The 27900-nt window shown below is 43.9% G+C and overlaps 11 protein-coding genes across 11 annotated transcripts; 8 read left to right on the top strand and 3 right to left on the bottom strand.

Moving 5' to 3' along the window:
• Positions 1-253: 253 nt before the first annotated feature.
• Bfra_005867 (putative nrps-like enzyme protein) lies at positions 254-1679 on the top strand (the record flags this gene model as incomplete). The annotated part of the gene is made up of 4 exons (XM_037336242.1): positions 254-368; positions 429-592; positions 647-1087; positions 1134-1679. The coding sequence occupies 4 exons, from the start codon at positions 254-256 to the stop codon at positions 1677-1679; spliced, it is 1266 nt and encodes a 421-aa protein (XP_037191452.1).
• A 51-nt stretch (positions 1680-1730) lies between these two features.
• On the top strand, positions 1731-1964 carry Bfra_005868 (putative nrps-like enzyme protein; the record flags this gene model as incomplete). Its single annotated transcript, XM_037336243.1, has 1 exon — positions 1731-1964. One exon carries the CDS (start codon positions 1731-1733, stop codon positions 1962-1964), a length of 234 nt encoding a protein of 77 aa, XP_037191453.1.
• A 522-nt stretch (positions 1965-2486) lies between these two features.
• On the bottom strand, positions 2487-4777 carry Bfra_005869 (putative spc97 spc98 family protein; the record flags this gene model as incomplete). The annotated part of the gene is made up of 2 exons (XM_037336244.1): positions 2487-4109; positions 4163-4777. The coding sequence occupies 2 exons, from the start codon at positions 4775-4777 to the stop codon at positions 2487-2489; spliced, it is 2238 nt and encodes a 745-aa protein (XP_037191454.1).
• Positions 4778-5802: 1025 nt separating this feature from the next.
• Positions 5803-8984, top strand: Bfra_005870 (uncharacterized protein; the record flags this gene model as incomplete). Its single annotated transcript, XM_037336245.1, has 7 exons — positions 5803-6409; positions 6457-6633; positions 7249-7587; positions 7637-7770; positions 8295-8401; positions 8495-8550; positions 8626-8984. The coding sequence occupies 7 exons, from the start codon at positions 5803-5805 to the stop codon at positions 8982-8984; spliced, it is 1779 nt and encodes a 592-aa protein (XP_037191455.1).
• Positions 8985-9943: 959 nt separating this feature from the next.
• Bfra_005871 (putative lipase b precursor protein) lies at positions 9944-11579 on the bottom strand (the record flags this gene model as incomplete). The annotated part of the gene is made up of 4 exons (XM_037336246.1): positions 9944-10542; positions 10596-11004; positions 11054-11301; positions 11354-11579. 4 exons carry the CDS (start codon positions 11577-11579, stop codon positions 9944-9946), a joined length of 1482 nt encoding a protein of 493 aa, XP_037191456.1.
• A 2309-nt stretch (positions 11580-13888) lies between these two features.
• Positions 13889-14384, top strand: Bfra_005872 (uncharacterized protein; the record flags this gene model as incomplete). Its single annotated transcript, XM_037336247.1, has 2 exons — positions 13889-14083; positions 14193-14384. The coding sequence occupies 2 exons, from the start codon at positions 13889-13891 to the stop codon at positions 14382-14384; spliced, it is 387 nt and encodes a 128-aa protein (XP_037191457.1).
• Positions 14385-14583: 199 nt separating this feature from the next.
• On the top strand, positions 14584-15975 carry Bfra_005873 (uncharacterized protein; the record flags this gene model as incomplete). Its single annotated transcript, XM_037336248.1, has 1 exon — positions 14584-15975. One exon carries the CDS (start codon positions 14584-14586, stop codon positions 15973-15975), a length of 1392 nt encoding a protein of 463 aa, XP_037191458.1.
• Positions 15976-16562: 587 nt separating this feature from the next.
• Positions 16563-17258, top strand: Bfra_005874 (uncharacterized protein; the record flags this gene model as incomplete). The annotated part of the gene is made up of 1 exon (XM_037336249.1): positions 16563-17258. One exon carries the CDS (start codon positions 16563-16565, stop codon positions 17256-17258), a length of 696 nt encoding a protein of 231 aa, XP_037191459.1.
• A 1336-nt stretch (positions 17259-18594) lies between these two features.
• Positions 18595-20532, top strand: Bfra_005875 (uncharacterized protein; the record flags this gene model as incomplete). The annotated part of the gene is made up of 2 exons (XM_037336250.1): positions 18595-18985; positions 19088-20532. 2 exons carry the CDS (start codon positions 18595-18597, stop codon positions 20530-20532), a joined length of 1836 nt encoding a protein of 611 aa, XP_037191460.1.
• Positions 20533-21295: 763 nt separating this feature from the next.
• Bfra_005876 (putative phosphatidylethanolamine n-methyltransferase protein) lies at positions 21296-24620 on the bottom strand (the record flags this gene model as incomplete). Its single annotated transcript, XM_037336251.1, has 3 exons — positions 21296-21361; positions 21649-24371; positions 24446-24620. The coding sequence occupies 3 exons, from the start codon at positions 24618-24620 to the stop codon at positions 21296-21298; spliced, it is 2964 nt and encodes a 987-aa protein (XP_037191461.1).
• Positions 24621-26809: 2189 nt separating this feature from the next.
• On the top strand, positions 26810-27841 carry Bfra_005877 (putative cytosolic fe-s cluster assembly factor nbp35 protein; the record flags this gene model as incomplete). The annotated part of the gene is made up of 1 exon (XM_037336252.1): positions 26810-27841. The coding sequence occupies one exon, from the start codon at positions 26810-26812 to the stop codon at positions 27839-27841; it is 1032 nt and encodes a 343-aa protein (XP_037191462.1).
• Between the last annotated feature and the right edge of the window lie 59 nt (positions 27842-27900).

The raw sequence follows: 27900 nt of genomic DNA on the forward strand, positions 1-27900 counted from the left end.
GAGTACTCATGCAGTCAGACGGTCCAGCAATCCAAATTAACATCAATGTGCCGTCGTCCCGTAAATTTTTACAGCATATAGTCAGTCAATCCAATGTATGTTGGTGGGGTGGAAGTTTGGCAGTCCAAGTATGATTGCGTAGTTTGTTGGTACCAACTGATATACATCTAAGTACTGCTAGGTATATATCATCCCACAAACCTCAATCTCTATGACCACATTCCATTTCCTACTCCCAAGACACCAAGAAACAATGGCCACAATCCTCTTCAACGAAGGGCACCCCGGTCCAAAATACGCCCAGGAAACTCCAACCAAAAAACAGCTCTTAAACAATATCATCGACGGCATGGCTCGAACACGACCCAGTGCACTCTAGGCCTTAGTACCCGTCTCATCCACCAGCTACTCTGAAGGTTTTCGAAAAGTGACATATTCCGCACTTGCGAATGCCGTCAATGGTATTGCGTGGTGGTTGACTGATCAGCTTGGTCTTGGATTCGGAAAGGATTTTCCAACTATTTGTTACATGGGTTGGAACGATCTTAGATACGTTACTATGGTCTTGGGAGCAATGAAAGCTGGATATAAAGTATGTACATTTTTATGATACGTGTATGTAAACATATTGGTATGTGATTGATAGATACTTCTCGTCTCGCCTTATAACGGTAATGAGGGAAATATCAGTCTATTCAACGGGCTGGACTGTCAAGTTTTAGCAACTACAGATCCAGCCCCGCTAGGAGTGCCTGTGTTACCCAATAGCATGCCCAAGTTACGCACTATTACCGTTCCAAATGTCAACGAGTTTCTAGATAAAAGCTACAAACATTTTCCCTTTAGCAAAACTTACAACGAGACCAAAAATGAACCTCTGGTCTGTCTCCACACATCTGGAACGACGGGTCTACCAAAACTTGTTATCTATTCTCACGACTTTGTATCGACATATATGAGAATGGCGCAATTAGTTTCCCCTGAAGGGTTTGAATCAAGAGAAAAGCAGTACCAAGGAACACGAGTTTTTATGAATCTTCCACCATTTCATGCAAGTATATCTCCTTCTTTCAACTTTCCGTTTGCTGTTATGTGAAGCTCCCGAGCTCGACAGAGAACTCACTGCAGGATAGGCATCAAGCATAAACGCACTATCAGAATCACTAGCCAATCAAAACATCGTCATATTTCCTCTACCAATGGAACGAGCTACTGCGTCATCGCTGGTCGAGATTATGAAATACACGCCAGTAGATGCACTATGTGCACCTCCAGGGATGGTGCACGAGATTGCGACCAGTCCCGAAATCTTAGAAGAATTGGTTGCCCGGAAACTCGACGCTATATGGTACGGCGGCGGCGATTTACCCCAACAATTCGGTGATATCATAACCTCTAAATTCAAATTCTGGAATTCAAATGAATCTACGGAAACTTCCCCGTTTCCAAATATTTACAAGTCAGGAGAATTGCCGGCAGAATATTGGAAATATAAATGTACTCATCCTGCTGCAGGTTTGGAATATCGGGTTTTCTCAGATGATGATCAACTTTATGAAGCTGTCAACGAACGAAATTGCGATCCAGAGTTTGAAAACCCGGTGTTTAAACTTTATCCGGATTTGAAGGAGTATTCTACCAAGGATTTATTCTCTCCTCATCCCACAAAGGCGGGCTGATGGATATACCGGGGGCGTACCGACGATATGATTTTGGTTGTTGTAGATAATATGGCAACTCGTCCGTTCAATCCACAATACATGGAACATGTGATGACAAACCATCCTGATGCTAAAGATGGAGTTATGGTTCCGGCTGGAAAGTTTTTCAACGTGAGATTTGCAACGAAAACGGCTCTTCTTGTTGATTTGAAAGATAGCATTGATGCGGCAGAGCTTGATTATAAAAGAAGGCTGATTGAAGAAATTTGGATTATTGTAAATGGTATCAATGAGAAATACTGAGAAGAAGCTTGGGTGCGAAAGGAATGCATCATTATTGCTGAACCACAGAAACCTCTTCCGAGAAAGCTGAAAGGTTTTATTCAAAGGGCTAGAGCTATGGAATTGTATACAAAAGAGCTGGAGAGTCTCTGAGTAGCATAGAACTTGACTGGTGAAAATATTTATGTTCTAAATCGGGATTTTCACGAGAAATTGAGAGTCGAAAAAGTGATGAGGTAAATATGAGTGAAAAGGGCGGATCAAGTAGTAATAACAAATTTGACGAATGGAAAAGGCACTACCTCTCTTACCTTGCTTCCTCCAAGAGCGACTGCTTTTAAAGTGCTATTTCATGGGGCAGATTTGTGTTCTAGCTCAAATTCAATAAAAAATCGTGCTCCAGGAAGTTGACTTTTAGGATCAGTTTCGACCAATCCGCTTAATTGTGATTCTAAAATGTTATAATTCGTGCCTGAACGCCTGGGTATTGTCCCTTCCCCCATCCTCTGCCCCGAAATTTTAAATAAAATAACAATTAATTCATTATTCATCATCACCAAAATCATCAAAAACATCTCCTGTTTCCCCATTACCTCTTTTATCGAACCAACCGCCAAAATCAAGCTTCATCAGCAGTCTGTCTACTCTGCCGACTTTAGCTGGGACGTATGCACCTTCCTCTCCCAAGACCAACTCCTCATATCCACTGTCCCAGCCATTTTTATCTTGATCTATGTCCCGTAGTGTCTTGACCAATTCTTCAATTGCGTCCTTCACACGTGTTGCAATTGTTCCAAGTTGTTCTTTGATGTCTTGTTCCTCTTTGTGAAAGTCAGAGAATGCATCTACCACTCCTTCATCAGCCTCGAGATCGAGAGATTGCCAGACAGAGTGGATACGGTGGACAAGAGCGACTAGATGATCGATTTGTTGGAGTAGATAATAGAGTGGGTCCGTAAATGTTGAAGTGGTTAAAAGAAGGTTGGATGCGAGAGCTGTGAGGTATCTCCTATGTGCATCTGCGAGTGTTTGAGGATCGTGATTGTGGCTAGCGTTCCTCGATGTTGATTGATTGGCAGCCTGCAACCAGACATCTTCATCTTCATCATGGGATCCTGATGCACGTGTTTCTCTTGTAAGCCAGGCTGTGAAGCCTAACCAAGTTCCTTGCACAACTTCGCCTTGAAGGTATGCTTCCGTCTCGCCTAGGAAAAAGACTGCAGCGCTACTAGTTGCCCATACGCTGCGCATAGCGTGAGAACGCTCCTTAGCTCTAGCTCGAAGCGTAAGAACCTTTTGTCGACCAAACGTCGAACTACCCAAAGGTGGACCTGGAGGTGCAGGATGATCGCGACGTAACGAAGTTATCTTCCAAAGATTAGTGAGCCGTAGATGGGCCCTGTGGACTGCTAAAAGATAAGCATTAATGCTGGAATACATCTGGGTATCAGATGGAGTGAGGAACAGATCTAATGGTGATGGAATGTGAAGTGTAAGGGCAACGGGAACGGAAAGTAAGAGATTTCGGAAAGGGGTGGAAACAATTAGAGAAGATTGCGAAGCTCTCAAGTTGGCTTTCCCTGGCGTATTCGTATTCCCTTTCATAATGTTCAACTGAACAAGGTCTCTTGCAAGTTCAAGCAAATCGTCATCATCCTCTTCGTCATTCTGACCCTTTTGTGCGCCCATCGCAGCCCAGGTCCTAGCAAGGACTGCAGTGACTTCCCCTTCCTTAACGACGATGTTCCCCAGGCCATCCTTCTTCTCATAGCCTAAAGTGTCAGACCTTCTCCATCTTGATCGGATCTTTTCATCAGCCTCAGATATCAAAGCTATGGCAAATTCTCCTCTGCCAAGTAGAAAAAATTCCCGTAATAAAGTCAAGGCCTCAATTACTTTGCTTAAGGGTAGCAGCTTCTGTAAAGTAGTTTGAGATAGGGAAAGACGTATAGCGGCTATGACCCGTGCGAAATTGGCGCCATTTATTGGGAATTTGATTGTTGATAACTGTCGCAAGTGAGATGATAATAGGTCAAGCTCCGGGGAGGACGAAGATGAGATGCCCTTGACTCGAATATGATTCAAGGATCGTCCAATGAAAAGAAGCGACGATGCGGTAGAATCTGACACGAACGCCGGTAACAAGTCTTTAACGTTCGTGTAGTCCTATAATCCGACCAGTCAGCTGTTTATCTATCGTAATTGTGAACCATGGAAACATACATTTGAATCGTCTTCTTGTACAAAAAATCCCCACGTCCAAAACTTGGTAACCGCCCATATAGAATCCAGGCCGATACCTGCTTCAGCCAAGCTGTCTGCGCAACCTTCACCAGACTCAATGCCGCCTCCTCTATGTCCGCATATCCTGTTTGTATAGCATTGCACAACCTATCAATGACCATTGCCCCACTACACTTCTTTCCACCCACATCTTGCATCATAAAGTCTACAATCTCCAAGAACCATTCCATTCGTCTCGTCCAACCAGAGAATTTCTCCACGATAAATGTCAACGGCACAATATTGTATGCACCAACACTCCCAGCATCTTTGCGCAAAATACCATTCTCGACCTCAAGTACCTTGCGTTGAAAGCTTGCAAGATGTACAGAGCTTATAGATGTAGCGACAGCTTGGCAGATACTCGAAGAGTGCTTTGAAGATATGGTGTTTGTGTGCGCGAGGAGCTTGCAGTGAAGATCACTCAAATGGGCGACAGAGGAGAGGAGGGACTTTTCGGAGGGGGATAGGATGGAGGATGAGGACGTGTGATCGGCAGTGAGGAGCGGAGAAGGATGTCCAGAGAGGGAGAGGAGTATTTCGTGGAGCATCTTGGCTCAGGATTAGATCTTTTTCACAATCAGCAAACTCAGAAGTCCCTGTGGAGTGTAGTGGTTCCTCGTACTGGCTTTTCTTTTTGCCCGCGAACCAATCTACTAAGTCGTAATATAACAATAGAATAGTACCCAATAACTCAAAACGGCACATTTGATTCACAGCATACTCATTCTTCAGGGCGCATCAGCCAAACATGACTTGTGTGTAGCAACTAAGCTGCGGTTCACTGAGGTCATAAATTTCCCTAAGATCGCGTTGCAGGCGCGTTGCGGGGACGCGGAAGCTTGGAGCACCACCTGGTAGTTCCAACCCACCACCTCACTTCAATCATAATTTTATTCACGACTGCGTTTTCATATTTACGTGGAACTCATCGAATCACATGGGATGACTTGCTAGAATTGATACCAGTTATCCGCCTAACTAGAGGCCCTGCTTATCACACCGATCCTCAGATTCTGCAAGTGCGTCGTACAGCTGTTCTCGCCACCAATCAAATGAGTTTCATGGATACCGTCAAAACCAAATAGGGGTTTGTTAGGATCGTATAGAGGTAGCAGACACTTAGGTATCTGGGAAAGAATAGTGATCCTAAATACCATCATCCACTATCCATTATACATTGTTGTCATTTCATGTACTGGCCTATTCCGAGGAGACTATGCAGACAATGTGAGAATGCACAAAATCCTTCCCTCCCACCGCCTCTTCTCCTGCCCCCACACTGTCACAACACTGAGCCATCCGGAGAAGGGATTAGAGATACGCTTTTAAGAGAGGATATTCGAGACATGAAACAAAGCTGGGTTCTGAAAGGTGGCTACCGCTACGCGGCGGAGTAGATGTGTAGAAGGTGCAGCAGAAGCGAAATCTTTTAGTTTTTACACTTTCATTGACACGATTCCATCCCTTTTAAAGTTGCCATTGACTTTTGTTACTCCTGATTCTCTTATACAATCTAAAGATCAAGATATCTGAAAGCATTTTACTTTGTACATATCAAACTCTACGACCAGCTATGGCTACTTTTCGAGACATCGCTGCTTGGGCCCACACTCTCGCAGAAATTGCCGCTGCCCCCACTGAAGCCACGAGGAATAGTCCTCCGCTCGCGCAAGCACTTTCTTCTCTTCAAAATATTGGATTTCAAGATATTGGCGGTGCCGTGGAGGCTTTCAAGAAACACGGCACCGCACTCAAAGATTCGATGGAAGCAACCTATGCACAGATGCCTCCAGAAATTCGGAATAAAGTGGAGAAGGTGCATGGTCGACTCGTGGATGCGATTTCCTCCCCAGAAGATATGGAATTCCAAGAACGCGTCGCCGAGTGGACTATTGGTGTTGTCGACGCCTTCAAGAAACACGGTATTGCACTCAGGAGAACCGCAGAAGTAACCTATGCCCAATTACCCCCTGAATTTCGTGATGAGGTTGAGAAGGCGCACGCAAAGGTCTATCAAATCGAATGGAACAAACTAGCAGTGGACATCCAAATTTGGATTAAGGCACATCCATATCAGACAGCATTTTATGTTGTGAATGGAATCGTATTCTTTGCTCCAGCTGCATCTAGTGGCCCAATTCTATGGGTTTTGGGATTTTCTGGCAAAGGGCCAAGGGCTGGTAAGTGGGCAGTCCCCAAATAATTATGGCGCTAACTTTCTGAATAGCTTCATTTGCATCGATGTTACAGAGAAAGTTTGGCACGGTCAGTGCGAAGGACGTATATGACCATGCTCAGAATGCTGTCATGGGAGGTTATGGGGTTACTGCTGTAAATATGGTAACAAGACTTTTTGTCGCTGCTAGTAGTCTTTTTGGTGAGATGTGGGGATCGCGGAATACAGGTAGGAAAATTACTGCGAAGCTTTGAGTTTCATGCTCTCGTAAGGTTGAATTGAGGAACAATAAATTTCTACTTGCATTCCATAGCGCCGTGAGTGACTAATCGTTGAATTTTATCACGTTGCTAATGAGATATCTTGATCACGAGAATTTATACCGCGTTATCTAATAGGTCACTGCTCCCTATAAACTACCACCACGAACCAGACATCTGATATCCCCCCAGCTTCTCAAAATTCAGATATGTACACGTGTCTCGCATGAGTGAGTGGTTGCATGCTAGAAGAATTAAGATAACAGGGGAAGAAAATGCAGGTTACACCGCAGGCAATATGCATGGAAGCGAACTCCACGTTTGCATCTTGACAAGGCTGGCTTTCGAGTGTTTGCTTTCATCTTGATTCACTTTCGGAAGTGTTTTCATAGTTAAACACGCCCAATAACATTAGCATTCACATTCAAGCTCTACGCTTTGTGCCAAATCGCAGCGATTTTGCTTCGACTCACTATCGCCAGTTGATCACTGACGCAAATGGCTTCTATCATTCCCTCGGGCGACAATGCCAACAATGCGGGTTCTGATAGTTTCGATCAATCTAGCACATCCGCTGGATTAGAACAGCCAAGTGAGGAACGGACCGATGATATCGTTGAGTCTTCTGAGAGACAAAGCATCGCTCTTGAAGAGGTAGAAGATACGAGAAATACAGATGCCTCTGATGATACCAATACTCCGGGTGTTCCTGATGACTTGCAGAGGGAGGCCGAGAATGAGGATGCTAGAGTCTACAGTGTACCATGGGAGAACCTGCCAGACAATATAAAGGACTGGATCAAGGCACACCCATACCAAACAGCATTTCACGTCGTCAGTGGAGTGGTTTTCTTCGCCCCAGCCGCGGCCAGTGGCCCTGTGTTATACTTGTTGGGTTTCGGTTCCATGGGACCTAGAGCTGGTAAGTGGAATACTTAGGTGACGTGACGTATGACTAATTTTCATCATAGCATCTCTTGCGACATTCTGGCAGAGCAAAATTGGTGTGGTTGTAGCCAAGAGTGGGTTTTCATTCATGCAGAGTGCAGGTATGGGTGGTTATGCGGCTGCGGCTGTGAATACGGCTGTACAGACTTCAGCTGTTGTGAGTAGTTTCGGTGCTGGGTTATGGGAATGGGCTAAGGGAAGTGGTGATGCAGAGACTGGTGAAGGCTATGATGGAACTGATGGGACCGATGGGACTGATGGGACTGATGGGACTGATGGGACCGATGGAACTGATGGAACTGATGAAAACACTCTCATTAAAGCTGAGAACTGTACCTATGAAGGGTGATCGAAATTAGTCCACCAGCATTCTGCAGGCCGAACTTTACATTTTCAATCATAATATATCGGGATTTCTAGAAGCAAAGGCACCTGCAAGACAGTCATAGAGACTCCATCTCCTCAGCTCGCTCAACAAAGAAGCGATAAAATATGACCCTTGTAACTCGCACATGCGATATAACATATGGGTAGTTGCAGAGTATCAAGAGGATCATAATTGCCGGAAGAAAAAATACACGGGTCACAATCCGCTCAATTTCAAGCCACTGGTTTTCTTCCATGGAATGCTCTTCCAGATGTCTACCGAGTTCTCCCACCTCCACTTTGAATATAAAACAGATCTCATTGTCAACTACGATCAATTCTTTCAAAATTTCTTTCAATCACCCCACCTTTACAAACCCTACCAGAATACCGCGATCCTCCAACCTATCGCATTGCTCCTAGTGACCATCACGATTATCTTTCTCTACCAATCCATCAAGAAGTATAACCAACCACCTCCAACTCTCTCCGAAAACATCATGTCATCAATATAGTCACTTTCTTCACCCTAGCTGTGGCGGGTGGCCCATTCCTCTATTCATCAGGTTTTGTTCGTCTAGGACCGAAAGCATGTAAGCGAGCCTGAAATTTTTGGAATCATGATCTATAACTCACTTTCTCATAGTATCTATTACATCTTTGTTTCAGAGTATCTTCTGTAATGATGCTATCAGAAGTTCATTTGCATATTTACAAATTGCCGCTATGAGTGAGTATAGACTTGGTCTATTGCATACGGCGGTACGATCCTTTTTGGGTATTCGAAGCGTTGTTGAATTCTTCTGGGGAAGTAAATCAATCCGGATGAATAATACCTGGGCCAGTTTGCAAGATTTTGTTGGGTATGTATCTTTTTGTGTGGTTTTGGCGTTACTTTTCTGTATTCTGGTCAGAATTAGAAGTATGGGCTACAAAGTAATTCATGGTGTGATACGTCCTGCTCATATTCATACCGAACAAGAGTTGCGAGAAGCAAGGAAGTGACCATGATCGTCTTTTTTATCAAGCCAGTGTAGCAAACTCATCGCAATCATAATATGATCGAGAAAAAAAGAAGTCTTTCGTTTCTCGGCCAATAAGTAATCATCGAATTCTAATCACACAAAATACCACACTATATGCATGGACCCGCCGTTCTCCTTACCTACATTTTAAATTTAACGTGGCTTAACTTGTTTGTAGATGCTTTACTCCATACATTCATTCCTCAATCCCAAGAGATCACAAAAACTCACTCACACATCTCATCTATCCATAGAAATGCCAAAATTCAAAAATATCACCTCTCGAAAGAACTCATATTTTCACAATACTTCTTGCAAACAGGACATCCAATTGTCTGGGTCAAGTCCAACAATTAAGATATCTGAGATTTTTCATTCCCGTTAAGATTTTCGAAATAATTTTAACCATCAAAGTGATGTGAGCAAAATGTATCTATAAGACTCGTGATAGAGTCTTCAAGATCTCAAAGCTAAGAATCCTAAAATTGCACTGGCCTGTTAAACACAAAGATGTGGGAACAGTCTCCTGATAGTGATACCATTAACTATCTGGATGAAGGAAGGTTGCAGGGAACTTAATATTCAGGAAATTTCAGTTTTCTGTAGCACGTTATACTTCTATAGGTTGCCACGCGTATACAGCCATTGAAATGACATGCTTTGCTTCAAATATAGATAGAAAATTGCACTTCAGATTATGATTAAAAGCTAATACATATTTTCAACCTCTTCCCTTTCCATTACCGGCCCCTTTCATTTACTGAAAATTTCCCAAAAGTCTCCATATATATACAAGGACAGAAGATGAACCATCCCAAGCCTTTGTCCTAGCTAATCATACATCTCGTCGCACTTCAACATATACAAGAAACAGACTCGCTAAAACAAATCATCATAATTCATATCCACCTTACGGGAGATCCTCTCTCAAACCACCACTCAATACGTAGCATAACTCATCAAAGCAGGCTCATTAGTAACCTTCTTCTCATACGCAAAAATATTCAACGCCACCAACGGAATCAACGCTTCAGTCTCAATAACATCTGCCAAGCTAATTCCCGGCGCAACAAGATTACCACACTGATCGCTAACCCGATCAAACGAACCCGGCCCGTCGTTTTGCAACGCATCTGTTACCAATGCATAAGCGACGGGATTAAATAATACACCTGCATGGGTATATAGCGTCCCGGCCGGAAGTCCCAAGCATGCTCCTTGGAGAAAGGTATTTGAAGCGCCGACGCCACGAGCATCTTGCAGGAAGCCCGAGGCAGCGGTTCCGCTTTGTGGTTGGACGATCTCGTCTGTGAGGGAATAGACAGTAGTGGTGGGAACATAGGCTGAATCGCCGTTGTTGGAGCGGAGTCTATTGACAAAGTTGGATTGGTATTGTTGTTGGAGGACGGAAGGAGTACACGCAATGTCGTTTCCGCTTTCGAACCCGGGACAGAGAATGTAAGCTAAGATTGTACCGTGGTAATCAGGTGAGATGGCGATGTGGTCTGTAACAGTTTTTGGGATCGATGGCCAATATTCTGGGAGGTATTGTTAGCTAAATATCTGGGAGAGAATATTGGGAAATACTAACTAAACGCCCATTGAGCATTGAGAGACCCTTGCGACCATGTGACAATAGCAATTTTTCGCGAAGTCATGGCATAGAAGTATTGAAGCGCATAAGCTACATATTCTGCGTTGGTCTGTGCATCGTCAAGCAAAGCAAATGGTATGTTCAAATAGACCGGGTCGGCATAGTCAGTTGTAGCAAGAAGTTTGCCTATGTTAGAAGCATACGTGCCATAGCCAAATGCGCCCGTACCAGGTGACATGATAACTGGTTGCTTCTTGCCCCAGGTAAATTCAGGAGGAACGTAAATTGCAGCCCTGAGGGTTTTTTCGTCGATAGAAAATCGTGCATTGCCATTTACGTTGTTGTAAAATCTCTTGTTGGGAGGCACTGGGTTATTCACGTTATTGACAGAGTTGGTAGATGGGCTCTGGAGAAAATCAGTATTGTAACATATATCAAAACAATACATGACTTACAGCACCAGATGCGACAGCTTGTAGATCACTGGAAGTGAAACCATTAAGAACAAGTCCCAAAGCATTTGAGAGAATATTTGCCGGTGGAGTTGGGGAAGCAGAAGGATCAGATACGCCCCAAGCACCAGCTGCCCAATTTAATGCTTGAGAAACACTACTTGGTTTGGCTGTAGGTTGAGCGGCCGAAAATAACTTCTTAGCAATCACTGGTACATCAGTGCCCAAAATCGTTCCATTTGCAATTGCCCCTGTGTTATGTCAATAAAACTATCTTTGCTTGATGAAATGAAATCTACACACCTACTACCAGATTCGCAGCGGTCGATACTTCCCCACTGTCAGATAACACTGCGGGAATGGCCGAGGATAAACTACCAATATCAAGGACTGCATCCCCGACGCTTGACACGAGACCTGTTACGGGATTTCCTATAAGCTGTGGTTGTGGGAAAGGTGCTGGAACCGGAGCTGGCGCTGCTAGGACTAAAGATGCAGTTATAACTGCGAAGAATGCATGTAGATACATCTTTTGTCTGTGACAATCGTTGAGATTTTGTCAAGTGTCTGAGCGGAGAACTAAATAAGTAAACGTAAGAGTGAAAGCGTGCATAAGGAATATAAATTGAGATTCTGATAAAAATTGAGGAATGAGGCATTATAATATATCTGCTGGATGTTCTGTGCGGCGGAGATTTCACTGTCATGAGGCGCTCCATGATTTCCGGTACGTTCTGAATTTCCGCTTCAGCGACAGAACACTTGATCGTATGAGTAACAAGTGTATTGTGGTTCATTCCACGGCACAATCGAGGCGAACGATCGATGAATTAATTGTAGCCACCCGCGTCTTTAATAAGGATCAGCGAGTGGACGTTGTCCTAATTCGACGGTGCTGAACTGGAAATGGTTAGACGTGCGGAATAAAGGGTGAGCTAAGCCAACTGGCGTTGTCCGCCTACATCGCATTGGGTCAAGGGGCCCGGAGAGAATATTAGCGAGCGAAGAGCCATGATGTATATGGCGGCCCCGGATAGTAGTTAATCTGAATGTTCAGTACTCAACATCGAGGGGAAATGAACGGAGGGTTCTAAAAGCGGCTCTTTCCGTAGATTTGGGTAAGGTATGAAGAGATTATCTCTCCTATATCAACTGTAAAATGAACATGTATTCCACATCAAAAGCGGAGAAGTAGACAGTGAATAGAATAAGGACTTCTTGGCGCCTCGGTATTGTAGATCCGACCTGATGAAACTAACAAAGCCTCATCGTCATTCGGAAATGGTGGTTATCTTATCGAAATCGTAAAGGGTTAGGCAATCTGTCAACGACTATGGCAGTTTTTGTCTCGTTTGGATATATATACTTCGTATGTCATCATTCGCAGATCAACAAGTAACACCCAACAAGCTTCGAATTTTGCTGCTGTTCAACTGGCACCAAAGAGCCATTATTAGTTTCACTCGTTAGTGGTGACCGGTCTGGCTGTTATCGATGGCAGCATCGACCTCATCGTAAATTTCCGGAAGGTTTTCGACAGCCTCGGGATAAATGGATACCAATTATGACTAGTGATATAGAACAGAGTTCCACTGGATACTCAAATTCAAACAGATGGCCTTTTCTTGCTGGAGCTTTCCAACATGAATGTGAGGAATAGAGGAGCCGAAGCGCTGCTCCCCATTTGATGGCCTGACAATCTCATCCAGAAGTGCATATTGTATTCTTCATTCAATCTCACATTGAAGAAATGAGATGTCCTGGAAGCGATTCTTTTCACAAGTGCAGCCACATTACAAAATAGTTCTCATTGAATTCTGAAGATCGCAAGCATGGTGTCATTCACATGAGTCAATAATAGTGTGCAAGCGTGAAGTTTATAGGTTGTATTCCATCTATCTAATTGAACATTGAAAACTTACCGTGTTGCAGACGATAGCATACTGGCCTGGACGATCCGCAAACTGCAGCGCCATTACAGCCCCGTAACATACTTGCAATGATCCCGATGCTCAATGCTATGGTGCTTTTATAATATTCAATCGGAACCTCCACTCAGTAGGGCTACAGAGCAGTGTCAGGTCGCGCAAAGTTGTGCAAAGCAGCAGTCTTTCAATAGAGTATCCATGCCGATGTGGGGGATGATCCCAGACCTCCAACTAATGAAGATTTCTATATGTATTGTCAGCAAGTGATCATGATCATGTTATGTTGTGTGACAAGGCAGTAGAATTGAAAGCATTCAGGAAAAAATTAGAGTTGTTGTTTTTGGTCTTCAGGGTGCGATGCACTCGGGGTTAAAAAGCTATGATTTGTTCATCACAAAGCTTGTGGATGGTATGCGATATATACAAAAAGACAGTTGTGACTAACCTTTGTTGTGGTGTTCAGCGAACATGTGTTGAAAGTTGAAGTGGTAAAGTTAGTAGAAATGTCGGCGCGAGATGGTGAAGAAGGCTACCAGCCCGACCTCACCACCTGCAGTACCTCTGTTGTACCGGTTCTATGTGCATTGGAAAGATGACACAAGTTGCATTGTGCTCATTCCATGGGTGATGATTCTTATTGTAATTGAAGAAGAAGAAACAGGAAATGCAGAAGAAACGAGAACTTTTAAATTAATTTGCTCCCCTAGCTTTGTAGACTAGCGGGTGAGGGGCCGCTTCAAGCTTCCATGACATAATCAGCTCCACCTTCTACACATGACCAAGTTTCCAGTATCATTTTGGCTGCATTGCTGGAGCAGCGATCAAGAAATCGAAGGCTTGACAGAGGACGATACAGTGATGTGGAGTACTGACGGAAGTACAACTTATACAGACACAGAAAGCTGTAACAATGTTGCTAGGACAAAATCTAGCAAGAATTTTGATCAAAACTCATCACATGACATCCGTCAAAAAGATTGAAAAGATAACTAAATCAGCGAAGAAACTAGACTGTGCAGTATTGTTAAAGACTGGAAGGCCACCTGGAGTGATGCTTGCTGAGGGAGAAATTGGGAATGCAGAACAATGGTTGGACGTTGTGAAGGTGGGTTAATCCCCGTGCAATTTCTTGGAATAGGAATCAAATTGCCTGGTTCGGAAATGGAGCATAATTGAGATACGGATGAACAGCTGACGATGTGTCGAAAATACAGAATCTAAGGTATAAGAACTTCGAATTAATGAAGAAAGAAGAAGTAGATGGGAGGCGATTAGATGTGCCTGCTGGAAAGGTTAAGCAATTGGAAAGCTTAAAGGATTATGGGATAGAGGTTGGGAAGGACGAGGAGTTGAGGAAGTGGTGGAGATTACACATGGGCTTTATGAAAGGAGAAGATGAGGAATAATGGGATTAACGAGGTATAAAGGGATGGTATGATTCTGTGACATTCACTCGACCTGGAAAATACAGCCGAGCGAAAATGGTGTGGTCTCGGTGCACTTCAGGGATGACTCAAAGTTCTTACTTTCGGATACAGTACCTTTTCATTGTTGTCAATTCCTCTCGAGGTTAGGTATCTAGCAACCTCGAAAAGAAGTTTCACGATGGATCCCAGCAACTCAGCTCCTACGACGGCATGGCCTAGGTTGAATGACAACTCATCAGACTCACCAGCCAACCCAGAACAACCACTCACCGCGGTATCATTGCCGACACGCAACTCTATATGGGTCGATGAAGATGTCTCGACCGCTTATCCTCAAAATGCACGTCCTAGAGAAGATCTTCTTGCATCCTTCTTTCCATCAGACTCATCTCAGTTGGCAGCTAGACAAGCTCCAGTTCAATCTCATCCATTGGCGTACCCTCTCGCATCTGACTCGAACAAGGCGCTTCCGGTACCAGAATCCACAACTCAGAATGATAGGAGAGTATCCTCCAAATATTCTGAATACGACGTTGACATTCCTGTACCTCTTTCTGCGCGCTTTCAGCGTGACTTGCGGGAAATGATTGGTTCTCCATCTTCGATATATCCTGATAGCGCTCTACCCGACCCCCTTTGTGTCTCTCGAGATTTTACCCCTCAAGCTTCGGCATATCAAGGAGATATGCATCCTGAACCTCCCAGCTCACCTAAGTCGATTCGCCTTTCGGAACTCACTCAATCTCCCGTGGGCGAGGGCACATCGGAACTTTTCCCGGAATATACAGAAAATATACGCCCAGGTAGATCCGCGCATAATATTGTTCCGACAATCAATCTCCTGCCCCAAAGTCCCCAACAACCAGATGCTCAAAATTCTCATTCCCAAAAGTACCAACCGCAACTACTGTTACCTCCCGGATCGTCTCAACCAAAACCCCAAAGACGAAACAAAAGATCATCATCCATAATCAGCGGTCTTGACCAAGGAATCTACAGACCTTCGTCTAAATTCCCCCAGAATCGAGATCTCTTCTACGCAACCCAGAAAGACGACAGTAGATTCAGTCGACACCATCCCTCAAGCAAAGAATACATTCATCGACGAAGAGCCAGCTCCCTAGACCGCACCTCCGTACCCACCGATCCCGAAGTCGCCAAACTCTGGGATGAGCGAATTAACGCCGGTCAACAACCATTCACACCCAGCGACACGATCCCCACATACCAAGAATTCCGACGAACAACTCAACGTGTAGATTCGCCTAGTTCAGACCGATTTCCCCTCCCTGCGTCTGCACTCTCTCAATATGAAGACATTCCACCTCATTTGAGACCTGCTCGCGAATCAGATCTCAGATTCGATCCGAAGTTGGTGCAGGAAATATATGAAGAAAGATGGAAAATTTCTGAGGGCTATGAAGATTTGCAGGCATATTTCAGTGATCCTAAAGAAGGTCCTTATAAGCATCTGAAAATTAATGAATGGGTTGAGCTTTTCGAGTACTTGGAAGAGAGGGATCGGAAAGCGACAGAGAGGGAGATAATATTTGAATTGAGGGCTATTTAAAAAGATGTTGGATTTTAATGATAATGGTTGTGATATCTTTGCTAGTCAAGTTGAGTGGGATATTTCAAGGACGTTTGACGTCAGCTGCCACGACCAGAAGGAGGGAGTTTATTTTTGCTCACCCCATGATAATCGATGAGTTAAATTTTTTTATGTTGACTTTTGCGAGTGTTTTCATGCGAATGATATGTTTTGATTGATTTGATTTTTCCTTCAAGTCGTCTTTAGGAGAACCGGTTGTCATGTGCTGATGACCTCCCTATTCATATATGATTGCCAGTCTCTTTATTCCAAATTGCAGACATCAAACCATTACATAAGTTTTGTCAGTGAGTTTGCCATAGCATGAGCAAACTTTTTTCCATCTCAATATCCATCACATGAGATTCTCCTGAACGAGAAGGGATTCTCTTTTTAATTGTTTGAAAGTCAGACCATATGCTTCTATCTTTCCATGACTTGTAAGTTCAACCAAGTGGCAGTCATTCTATTAAAACATGAAAAATTCCCATCTCACATTCATTTGAAATTTCCCTTCGGGATCAAGGTTCTTCCAGATACCATTAGGATCAAATCAGGCCTCGACCATGAACGCCGTCCGCAACCTCTTTCCTCATCCCCACACTTTCTTCCCCAGCCATTCTCGACAGACCAGCAATACTAGTAAGCCGTACCATCATCTCCCAGGATGGTATTATCGTCCAGAATCTGCTACGTCGCCTATCACACTCTCGTCCGAAGAATTGAATAGCTCTCCACGACGACGACAAAGACAGCAGAGAAATGGTTCTGAATACAATCCTAGCTTATCTTTCAACAAAGGGGAAAGTACAAGAAGCGGAAGGAGAAATGAAGTGGATTTTTCAAGACGTGGAAGGACTGAAAACTTTTCAAAAAGATACGGTGAAGGAAATGGGGTCTTCTCAGCTACACCAAATGGCAGGAAGGGTATTGAGAATATGGGAAGGGAGAGAGAAGTGGGAATGGAAATGGAGATTCAGAGGAGAATCGATGGGATAATAGAATTGCAGGACGCGATATCTCGAGAGCAGGATAGGATTGAGGATGAGTGGATGTTTCTTGAGAGGGCGTGGGAGGTCTTGGGAGAAAGTAGGGATGCAGAGAGGGAGAGGGAGAGAGACTTCAAAGAGTGGATATTGGCGGAGAGGATTTTGAATGGAGGAAGTGGTCGAGTTGGAAATGATCGTCGGTACGGAGGGTGGAATGAAGGGAGATGGGAGGATATGGATGCTGGCAGTCCGGATACGAGGAGATTGTATTAGATCTGGAAGAGAGAGGAAAAATTTCAGTAATCTGCTATCTCTGTAAGTGAATCTAAATTCTTTGTCGGATCTTCCGTTCGGGGTCAAGATTGAATTTATGGTTTCTGATGAAGATCTCCACTGTGCTGCCAACACCAAAGAAACCAACTGCTTTGAGTGTACAGCTATCAAGCCGTAAACAGCTCATATGCCATATGTCCGTACATTGAAGATGCCGAAACCTCTTCATCTCGACGGCTGCAGCATCTCCAACCTTCAGCCTTGAAGGATTAGGTAGTTGCCTATATACCACATCTTCCGCAACACAACCACAGACAAAATCCGAAAGCATTTCCAGGTCCCGATCCCCTACCAGGTAACTCAATCACCTTCCAGATTAAGCACCTCCCCCTCCATACCCCTCCATCCCACCACCAGAAAAGCAAAATCTCAAACCCCTCCAAAAGAAAAGAATCATGACGATCAACAAACTTGTAGCCTGCAGCCTTCTCTTGTTTACCTACCTAGTTGTACAGAAAAAGAAACCTCAATGATCTTCTTTTCTTTTTCACAAGTAACCTTGTATCATGTGGCTATTACTAGCATATTCATCTCAGACCTCACTTTGCTTTACTCATACATGCATTATCACGTATTACATCACTCTACGCATTCTATGCATCTTTCCTTAGATATCAATTTCTTTCTTCACTTTTTTACCTCATCTCACTTCACTTCAATCACTCATCACTTCCCACTCCAAACCCATTATTAAATTTCAATCTTCACTTCACCTTCACCTTCACCTTCATCACATCACATTACACCACACAAAAAACTCCAACCTCCACACTTCACTCCTACTTCCCCGCACCAACTTCCAAAAAGCAAAGAAAGAGAAATTCACTCCACCTTCAAAGTCAAGTCACGCAACCCCACCAGAACCGTACGCCACAAATTGCAATTCACTCAACCTCTTCTTCTCATTTACATCTCGCTAGTACGAGTCCTTCATCGACTGTAGTGTTTCCCCTCAGTAGCGCGTGTGTCAATACGGTATTATTCTTCACTCATCTTTCGTTTCCACCATAAAAGGATCTTCTTGGCAATTGTTTTTTCTTCTTCACTACAACTTTTCCTACAATTGCAAAAGATACCAGGAACGGGACCAGATTTACAAGTCACGACAAAGTCTACTTTTCCCATTTCAACAACTTAGCAATCTTCAATAATTATCTTTGCACCGTGATAAGAATTGTCACACTTTGGATTCTATTATCTGATCATATCAACTTAGCTTATTCTACCTATCAATACTTTGACAATAACAAAAATCAAAGCAAAAATCAAAATCAAAATGGCTGCCCAAAGAAGACAACAATCTCATCTTCCCTCTCCACCAGTCTCTCCCTCCCAACAAACACCACGGCCACTGCCTCTTCCTCTTCCAACAGAGATGAAAAGATACAAAACTTGGCAATCAGCTCGCTCAAATTCCATGAATGTCAAGACTGTGCCAGTCCCACCTCTAGCACGACGATCAGCGACAGCTCCTGTGATCGGTACCACCTCCGATCAATTCATAGATTATGACCGGAACTCATCACCCGAACCTGAATTCGTGCCAACTTCCGCAGTGAAACCCGAAGTGCCAAGTCGGTACACTACGTCGTACTACCATATTCTTGGACTGCCAGAGATTCCTGAGGTTACCACTGAGGAAATTGAAGAGGCTTTTCAAAAGCTCGGTAAGATTTCCCTTCTCTTCATTCAATCTTAAAACTACCTTTCAGGCAATTCTGAATCACTTGACTCCAAATACACAAAATTCAAACTGACAACCTTCACAGTACAAAATCCATCTTCCCATCCATCGCACCACTATGATAATCTGGAGCAGATCCGTAAAACGCTCACTAGCTCCATCAGACGACGTGCCTACGATCATGGTCGTCGTGCTCACTTACTACACCAATCCCAGCTGAAAGATCGGGAACTTTTTGAGAAAGTGCGCAACGACTCTGATAAGCTTTCAAAAGATCGGGAGCGCTTTGAAAAAATGCGCAAAGACTGTGACAAGCTTTCAAAGGCTCAAAAGACTGCCGCTCAGGAGATTAAAGCCTTCACCGATGACATGAGAATGAAAAGTCTAGAGAGCGAATTGAAGATGGTGAAAAAAGAGGTGGCGGCAACTTTTAAAAGAAAAGTCAAAAACATGGGACTAAGCATGAGTTTGGATGGATTGGACGAGGAAGAGGGAGTGCCTTGGGAGGAAATGGATTTTGGTACCAGGAGTTCCCAAATTGTGGGGGAAAGAATGGGTCTTGAATTTGAATTCAATGGGTCTGGTAGTGAGGAGGATTCCGGGGATGAACATGGATCCGAAGGCACATTTTCAAACAGAGATGAAGTAAGAAAAGAGCCTAGAAGATCGGAAGAATCTGAACAAATCAAAAGGCTTGAGGAATTTGAAGAATTGTCTTCGTCTGCAATGTCAGGACTATTTTCAAAGATATCTTCTTCTGACCTTAAAAAGGCTCCGATAGCTCCAGAGATCTTTCCCAAAGATGACCAAAGGAAATTGGATGTCAAGGATGAAAAATTATCTGCGTCTAAAGAGGTAGGATCATTTCGACAGGCGGATTCCTCAGATCTCAAAACGATTTCGCCCCCTACAGAAATAATCTCGAAGAGCGACAACGAGACATCAGAAGTCAAGGAAGTCGATGAGAAGATCCTAAACACCCCAAAAGCGACCCCAAAAATAATCCTCACATCCGAATCCGGCAAGAAACCTGTGGAACCCAAAAACGAAACACAGGACACTCCAGATACCCCCAAGCCCCCCACAATCACAACCCAAACAACATCCCCACCATCTATCGACACCGATCTCCCCGACATTCTCAACATCATCGAATGTCTCTACCCAGCAGCAAAAACGAAAAAGAAAAAGGAAAATGATTCCTACAAAGAAATCTGGGAATTCGACTACAACTCCGATTCCGAGTCCGATTCCGATACTGAGTCTCCACCAGAACAACCTCAGAACCTTCCCTGCTCATCTCCATCTCAAACCCAAACCCCCACAATCCACGAACTCCCCGGCTCCGAAATCTGGGAGCTCGACTACCCAAATCACAACTCCAATACCAACCCCGCCGACGAAGAAGATGATGAAGAAGCACACGAAACCATAATTCTCTTCCTCCAATTCGTCATCGTTTTCTCTCTCGCGACCGCTGCGTGGGGTTGGTTTGGCGGGGGGTGGGTTTTGAATTTAGTTTTGGCTTGAGGTTTGGGGAATGAGATTGAGTGGAATTCGAATTTGAGGTTTGAAATTAAAGTCGGAAGAAAGGAAGAGAGTGACAGTAGCCCGTAATGGGGTGATGAGGTAGGAAGGGAGGAAGGAAGGAATGAAAAAGTTGTACAATACAGGATAATGAGGAAAGAGAGAAGGACCGACCGAGCAAAGGAACAACCAAGCGATCGAACAAATCATACAAATAAACCACACACACTAGAGGAGAAAAAAATCCACAAAAAAGAGCAGAGCAGGAAGGGACGTACGGACGAACAGACAGATACTACAAAATTGTATAATTCGCGTATTGTATATCAAGCAGAAACTTACTACTTATTACTCATCTGCTTGGGTTTCCAGGTTAGCTGGGCTGGACTTGGCTACATAGACAGATAGATAGATTGGCTAGACGTGAATATACGGATAATCACGACAAATACAACATCAACATCAATATCAATAATGAGCCCATTCACAATAAATCTCCAACAATGGAAATATACAAAAATTAAACTACTATATCTCGTCTGTGAACCTTATTCTTTTTGATTTTGTAATATAATGCTCGTGAGTTTAAATCAACCAAGCCAATACAGGGTATCTATACTTCAACTATTACCCACACATTTATCCCATCCTGCCCCGTTTCCCATGCCATATCTTCTTGGAAATCTATCATGTAAATATCATTTCCATATAATCATCCACTGGCACGTTTCCGCCCAAATTCTTCACGTACTCTACAACTAACTGCTTAAGCCTTTTCCCCTTCACCGTCAGGTGTATTCGTCCCCTTGGAATGCGACATGCTATATGGTGCCTGCGAAGGTGTTGGTCAATGCCTATTCTCTCTAAATTTGATACTTTCTCCAATCTTGTCCGTCGAATTGCTTCGAACCGTTCCGTCTAAACCCCAGGATATCATAGTAAAGAAAATAAGGATGGAAATAAAAATTGTATGAAAGTCCCAAAACTAATGGCTCGTTTCGGAAATCGATGTGTCGAGAAGAATGAAAATAATGAAAGTCGAAAAGAAACTTAAGTATTTTGACGTAATGACGCCGGTCGAGAAAGTGACCTCGGACGAGTTTGAGAAAATCTGCATACCAATACCTGCTTCGCATTACAAATTCTCCAGGCCAAATTCCTCACATTTCCATCTGCTCTGACCACCTCAGGCGCAAATTCAATACCAAACATGTAATGAACAGCATGAACTACGCGTCTAGGGAATTTTCCATCTCTTGCGACCAATACCCCGAAACTTTCATCTACAGAGTTAGGAGCAATATCTGGGTCTCGATCGAAACAATTGCGCACTACAGGTAGTAAAGCTTGCTCGACTGCGCTGCGGATGAGAGATTGAGATTGAGAGTTGTCAGAATCAAGGGAAATGTTTAAGTTTGAGCTTTCGTCGTCGAAGCGGGGGATGCGGATTTCGAATGGGAGAGAGATGGCCATGACATTGTGTTTGCCATCGTGGTGGTAACGGAATTCGAAAACTCCTTGGGTCCAGAAGAGTTTGTCGCCCTCAAAAATCATTTCTCCTTCCATGTAATCTTGAGTTGAGCCATCTATACGTTTTGCGCCCGAAACAAACCTATTTGAAACGAGAATACCTTTGTCTGCTGGGCTGGATTCGTATTCATTAGGAACCGTGGCAACCCAACGGCCCGCTGAAGGAATTCGAGTTACTTCTCGAGATGCATTGTCAGCTACCATATACATACCTACCCAATCAGCATTGCTGTGTTTTATTGGTGCTGTCCATTTCACTTTGATCGGTGCACCATATTCGAAAACGAGAGGTTTGAATCCGTCCATTCGTTCTTGTGGAAGACGAGCCGTGATTCCTTCTTTAGAAGTAGTACGCTTGTGCATAGCCGAGTCAAACGATGTACCCTCGATCGTAACAGAGTAATCTCTGGGATCGAAACCGGCCAAATCTGGTGCAATCCTTGTCAATGTTAGACGAGCAGGATATTGACTGAAGAGCGCAGAGGTATCTCTGAAAATGGTTGAAACACCCGCCGCAAATTTCGGTCGAGCAGCATCTAAAAATTCTTCGACAAAATGACCCGTTTCTTCTAGAACTCTATCAACATTGCCATGCCATTTTTTGATTTGAGGTGGCAGTGATCTCTTGATACTCTTTGATAGACCAGCTTCTGACCTAAGATTTCGGCCATACAACTTCTGCATGTGAGGTTTTTCGACAAATTGGAGGAACGCAAGGGTAAGCGTGTGACTGAGAAGCGCCAAGGAAAAGATAGCTCGACTGCCGGTGATGAAAACTGCTCCCCAGATACCAGCAAGCCCAATAATACGTTCTGGATTGTTAAGGTATCGATAAATGCCGCTGTATGTGAGTTTGGGAGCGTGGTCGAAGAAAAAGTCCCCAAAGAACCATCCAAATTCACCCAAAGACTCATAGATACTAATGGCCGTCCAAAGCTGAAGCGAGACTAAACCAGCACCCAGCACATGTCGTAACAAAACAAGACCATAGGCCCAATCCGATGGCATTGAGTACATCTTCCAGGTTGCGGCAATGAAGCTTGCGTAGCACATTGTCATGCTTAAGTAGTACATTCCTTTCCATTGTCTCCAAGCTTCTTCTGTGCTATCACCATACTTGACGAAATGTCGTGTCCACATCTTTTTGTTCGATTGTCTATCAAGAATGATTCCGAGACCCACCGAGTACCACAAACGCCAGAATATAGCACTGATTACGAAAAGTGCCTGATAAACTGGAGTCGAGGGTGTGAGAGCAGTAATGAGAAAGACGTAACCTAGGAGTAGGAGGATAGAAACATCTGTGATTCGGAAAAGATCAATGTTGCCCAATCCCATGAGATTATGGACGGCTAATGGTTGGGTAGTATTAAGTGGAGGTGTTTGTGTGGGTGATGAATCTACACTATATTCAAGACCCTCTTTACTTGATGCCAGTGCATTTGCATGATCGATGTCGCTTGGGGTTGGATTATCTTGGTGCTTTCTGGGAGGTGGAGGATTATATGTTTTGTCGATGTGAGGATTCTCCACAACGAGGAGAAATGCGAACTGAGCCATATGTGCAACGATCGAGATTGCTAGCACGCTATAGCTTGCAGCCATCATTGAGATCCCATAATAACCAGCATATCCAACAGAATACATTGGATGGGGTGCCATTTCGAAAACACCATCAAATGTCAATTCTTGATCGATGAGGTAAAAGAAGTCACCCCAATACCATGCATAATCTTTTACGACTCGATGTGCGTCAAGCTTAACCCATAGGTTGAATAAAACGAGTATGATTCCTGCACCCCATCGGAGTGTTGACATGACCAGACTTTCATCAGATGGTGCGCCTCCACAAGCAATCGCAAAGAGACAGTATGATGTGAAATCACACATCAGAATGAGATCCACCACCCTTCGAAAGACTAGCCATGTATTATACTCAATGGGAGCTTCCTCAAATTTGTAATCTTCTGGGATTTTAGTCTCTAGTTCAGTCTTGATCAATTTGTACAACCATGGTCGAGGATTTTTGCCCGTAATTGGGTTTTCAAACAGGTTCCATTTCTTTGCCCATGCTACTATTCTTTTGTGGTGCGATTGGATGTGAAGGAGATATCCAATGCCAACATTGTAGCATCCTCGCCAGAAAAGGAACAGGACTGCGAACACTGGTCTCTTCAGTGAACTAGGAAGCGCATAAAGTGCGAATATGTGGAGGGCAAGTATGACCAATACGATTACATCAGAGAGGTTCTTGGGCTGTCGAGGATCGAGCAATTGAGAAACCATATCATGAGTCTGGGGCACTGTAAATACTATAGACCTGTTAGCTTCGAGTTTCTTAACTGATACTGGCATGTGCAATCGTCAGAATAAATTCTTCACTTACCGGTACCATCCGGCGTTCTGCCAAAGGTCTTCTTGCCTTTGTCGAGTTCGAAGTCTTCGGACGGTGGCTCGGAACCGCAACGGGCTGTCATATAATCCTCATTTGCGGTAGGAGCATTGTTAATTCGTTCCCGTAAGCCATTCGAGTCTGGGGACTTCATGGAAGAAGTACTCATGTCGAATGGACTCTGCCGTGTTGAAAACGGCAGCCAAATGTCGTTGAGGCTTTAGATCTGACAATCGAGGAGTTCTGAGCGTTTTCAAAGGAACAACACGTTGGTATAAAGAATGTAGGTGAAGTGGAGGTTAGCATGTATTTATGCTAAGCAAATAGATGTTTCTAAATGTTGAATTAATAGAAGTGGGTTGAACCGTATGCTGATGCTGTCCTTTTCTGCGAGATCAAGGTTGTTCGAGTTCAATTCAATGGGGTTCATTCATTAATAAAGTTGCACCTCGCACCTCTCCGAAACGATCAGAGTGGAGGTGATTCTGACGAATGATATTGCTCACCACAAAGAATACGGCAGTTTTACATTTAATTCTGGCTGGTAAATGGGATGTACGGGACCAGTTTAGATATGAATATGGATTTTGTTTGTCATATTGATCAATCACGAGAATGCCGATGAAGTAGTAGCTACTAGGTAGTCGCTACTCGGCAGGATGTGTGTATGTATGAATGATTTTTTGAGGAAGGTATGACATATTTTATGTATCTCTTCTTTCTTTTCCGTTTGATGTGTCCATGAAAGTTGGGGAAACGCGTGGGGGATTTTGTAACCGTTTTCTCTTCTCTTCTCTATCTAATCAATCAGATCCTGTCAATACTGTGCATCGCTACCTACTGCACTTGTCTATCTCTCTTTCAAGACACTCTCCATCGTTTTTCCGTGGGTGATTATTTGATATCCGCGGAAACTGCCAGCACACACGATGTTCTTCCGTATTCAATCTAATTATGCACGAGATGGTTCTCAACAAAAAAATTCAGATGGAATTCTATAGAATCAAGTGCCAATTAATTGACATGTGAAAGATCCAGTCGAATGGACGATCAATGATGTGATTTTCTATGCATGGTCAAGGATACTTCGAAAATCCCCATTCTTTTTGGTAACCGACCAAAATCATATCTGGGGAAAGATGGAGAACATTGAAATTGTAAAGTTTATTATATCAGATTCATCCTCTGTACAAGGCTCGGCTTGACGGAAGGATCCCGTCTCACCTTGCCATCCCCTATCATCCACGTTTTTCTGATCTGTCGTGTTACTCACAAAACACTACTGTAGCATTTCTGCAATCGAGCTTCGGACTTTTGATACGTAGTCACCAGGAGCGGAGCCAATCAGAGACCTGCCCCCTTGAAAGTGACGGAGAATATCCAGATGATAAGAAAGACTGTAAGGTTACCGTGCCTGCTCTACGTTTCCCTCGGGAGTGATGTCTTACCGTTGTTCACCAACAGAGTCTTAGTCGTGGGGGTTGGCATCCGTAACAAGACTCAAAGTGTAGTTTGACCACCTCCGTCTGGGCGAAGACCTTATCCGCCAGAGCATATGAACGCTAAAGTGTATTCAGATACAGGGTCTCGTTCGTCGGTAGGTAAACTTCGCGATGACGGAAACATCAAGCAATTCATTTCATTGTGTGACCCTGCAACATCGAAACTCCATATTCGTTCGAACGTTTGAGGCTGTAACCAACGGGTAAGTAATGGTGTTAGAACTGCCAAAGCTGACGAACGAGCTAGAAACCCGATCACAGAACGGGAGTGACAGAAGAGAGGTACAAGGCTCTGACCCGAAGATGGTAGAAGACTTCGACATGATGTTCTCCGAGGCCTTCGCTCAATGTCTGACAGATGTCGATCTCTCCGAGAACCTCTTCGACTAGGCACTGGAATATGCTCAGCTAATATAACAGTGCTTCTGTCTGTAGATTCACGGGCAAATTCCATATGATGAGATAAGCATTTCGACAAAGAGAGGCGAGAGAGTATAGAATTTGATAGAGTCTTAGAATTTGTGTTCTGGGAAAGAGACGGACTGGCTTCTCAATCCATATGTTGTTTTCATAGCTGGAGAGTTGAAAAGAATCTGATAGAGATGGACGGGTTCAGAAAGCGATGAATTTAATGGATTCATGCTACCCCGCCGGTAATCGGTAATCGGAGAAACAACCTCGCCCACATTCACCGCCTTACCAATTAAGTCACTGATATTATAAACCAATCTTATCATTAGCAAAATTCCATTGTTGCTTTGTAAACATCCTACGACTTTATTATCCCATCAACCATCCCACATTTTACATTCAATAAGTAATTAACAACTTTATTCTGATTTTGTCGCAGTAAATTATGGCTCCATCTCTTGAGGAAAGGCCAGATGCTGTGCAAGACGTCCTCTCGAATCCTCTCAAAAATGCTCCCAAACTTGTCGCCCCAGAACCAGAACATTGTCCCGGTCCAGAGTCCGAAGCTGCGGGAAAGGCAGATTCTTGCGCTGGCTGTCCCAACCAAGCTATATGCGCATCTGCACCCAAGGGTCCCGATCCAGATATCCCAGCTATAACCGCACGTCTCGCTGGCATCAAACATAAAGTCTTAATCCTATCGGGGAAGGGTGGTGTGGGAAAAAGCACATTTACAAGCTTACTTGCTCATGCCTTCGCAACAAATGAAGATAATACAGTAGGGATCATGGATACCGATATCTGTGGACCGAGTATACCCAAGATGATGGGAGTGGAAACGGAGCAGATACATGTTAGTGGTGCAGGTTGGAGTCCAGTATGGGTTATGGAGAACTTGGGTGTGATGAGTGTGCAGTTTATGTTACCCAATCGAGACGATGCCGTGATATGGAGAGGACCGAAGAAAAATGGATTGATCAAGCAATTCTTAAAGGATGTAGAGTGGGGAGAGATGGATTTCTTATTGGTGGACACACCTCCAGGAACCAGTGATGAACATTTGAGCGTGAATTCATTTCTCAAGGAGAGTGGCGTAGATGGGGCTTTAGTAGTTACAACGCCACAGGAAGTTTCACTGTTGGACGTCAGAAAAGAAATCGATTTTTGTCGGAAGGCGGGGATCAAGGTATTGGGGATCGTAGAAAATATGTCAGGATTCGTCTGCCCAAAATGCACACACGAAAGTCAAATCTTCCAAGCAACAACGGGAGGTGCGAGAGCTTTAGCTAAAGAGATGAATATTCCGTTCCTGGGAGCTGTACCACTAGATCCTCGAATTGGGATGTCTTGCGATTATGGCGAGAGCTTTTTTGATGCTTGGCCTGATAGTCCAGCCTGCACGGCATTGAAGACCGTCGTTAGAAAACTTGGTGAAGAGATTGGACTCGATCCCAAGAGCATACTACCTGACGATTGAAAAGTCTTCCACGAAGTTCACTCCCTCGCAGGTCAACCGATAACATGATTCGGTCAGAA

Source organism: Botrytis fragariae (assembly GCF_013461495.1).
Source record: "Botrytis fragariae strain BVB16 chromosome Unknown tig00000075, whole genome shotgun sequence".
NCBI classification, from domain to species: domain Eukaryota; kingdom Fungi; phylum Ascomycota; class Leotiomycetes; order Helotiales; family Sclerotiniaceae; genus Botrytis; species Botrytis fragariae.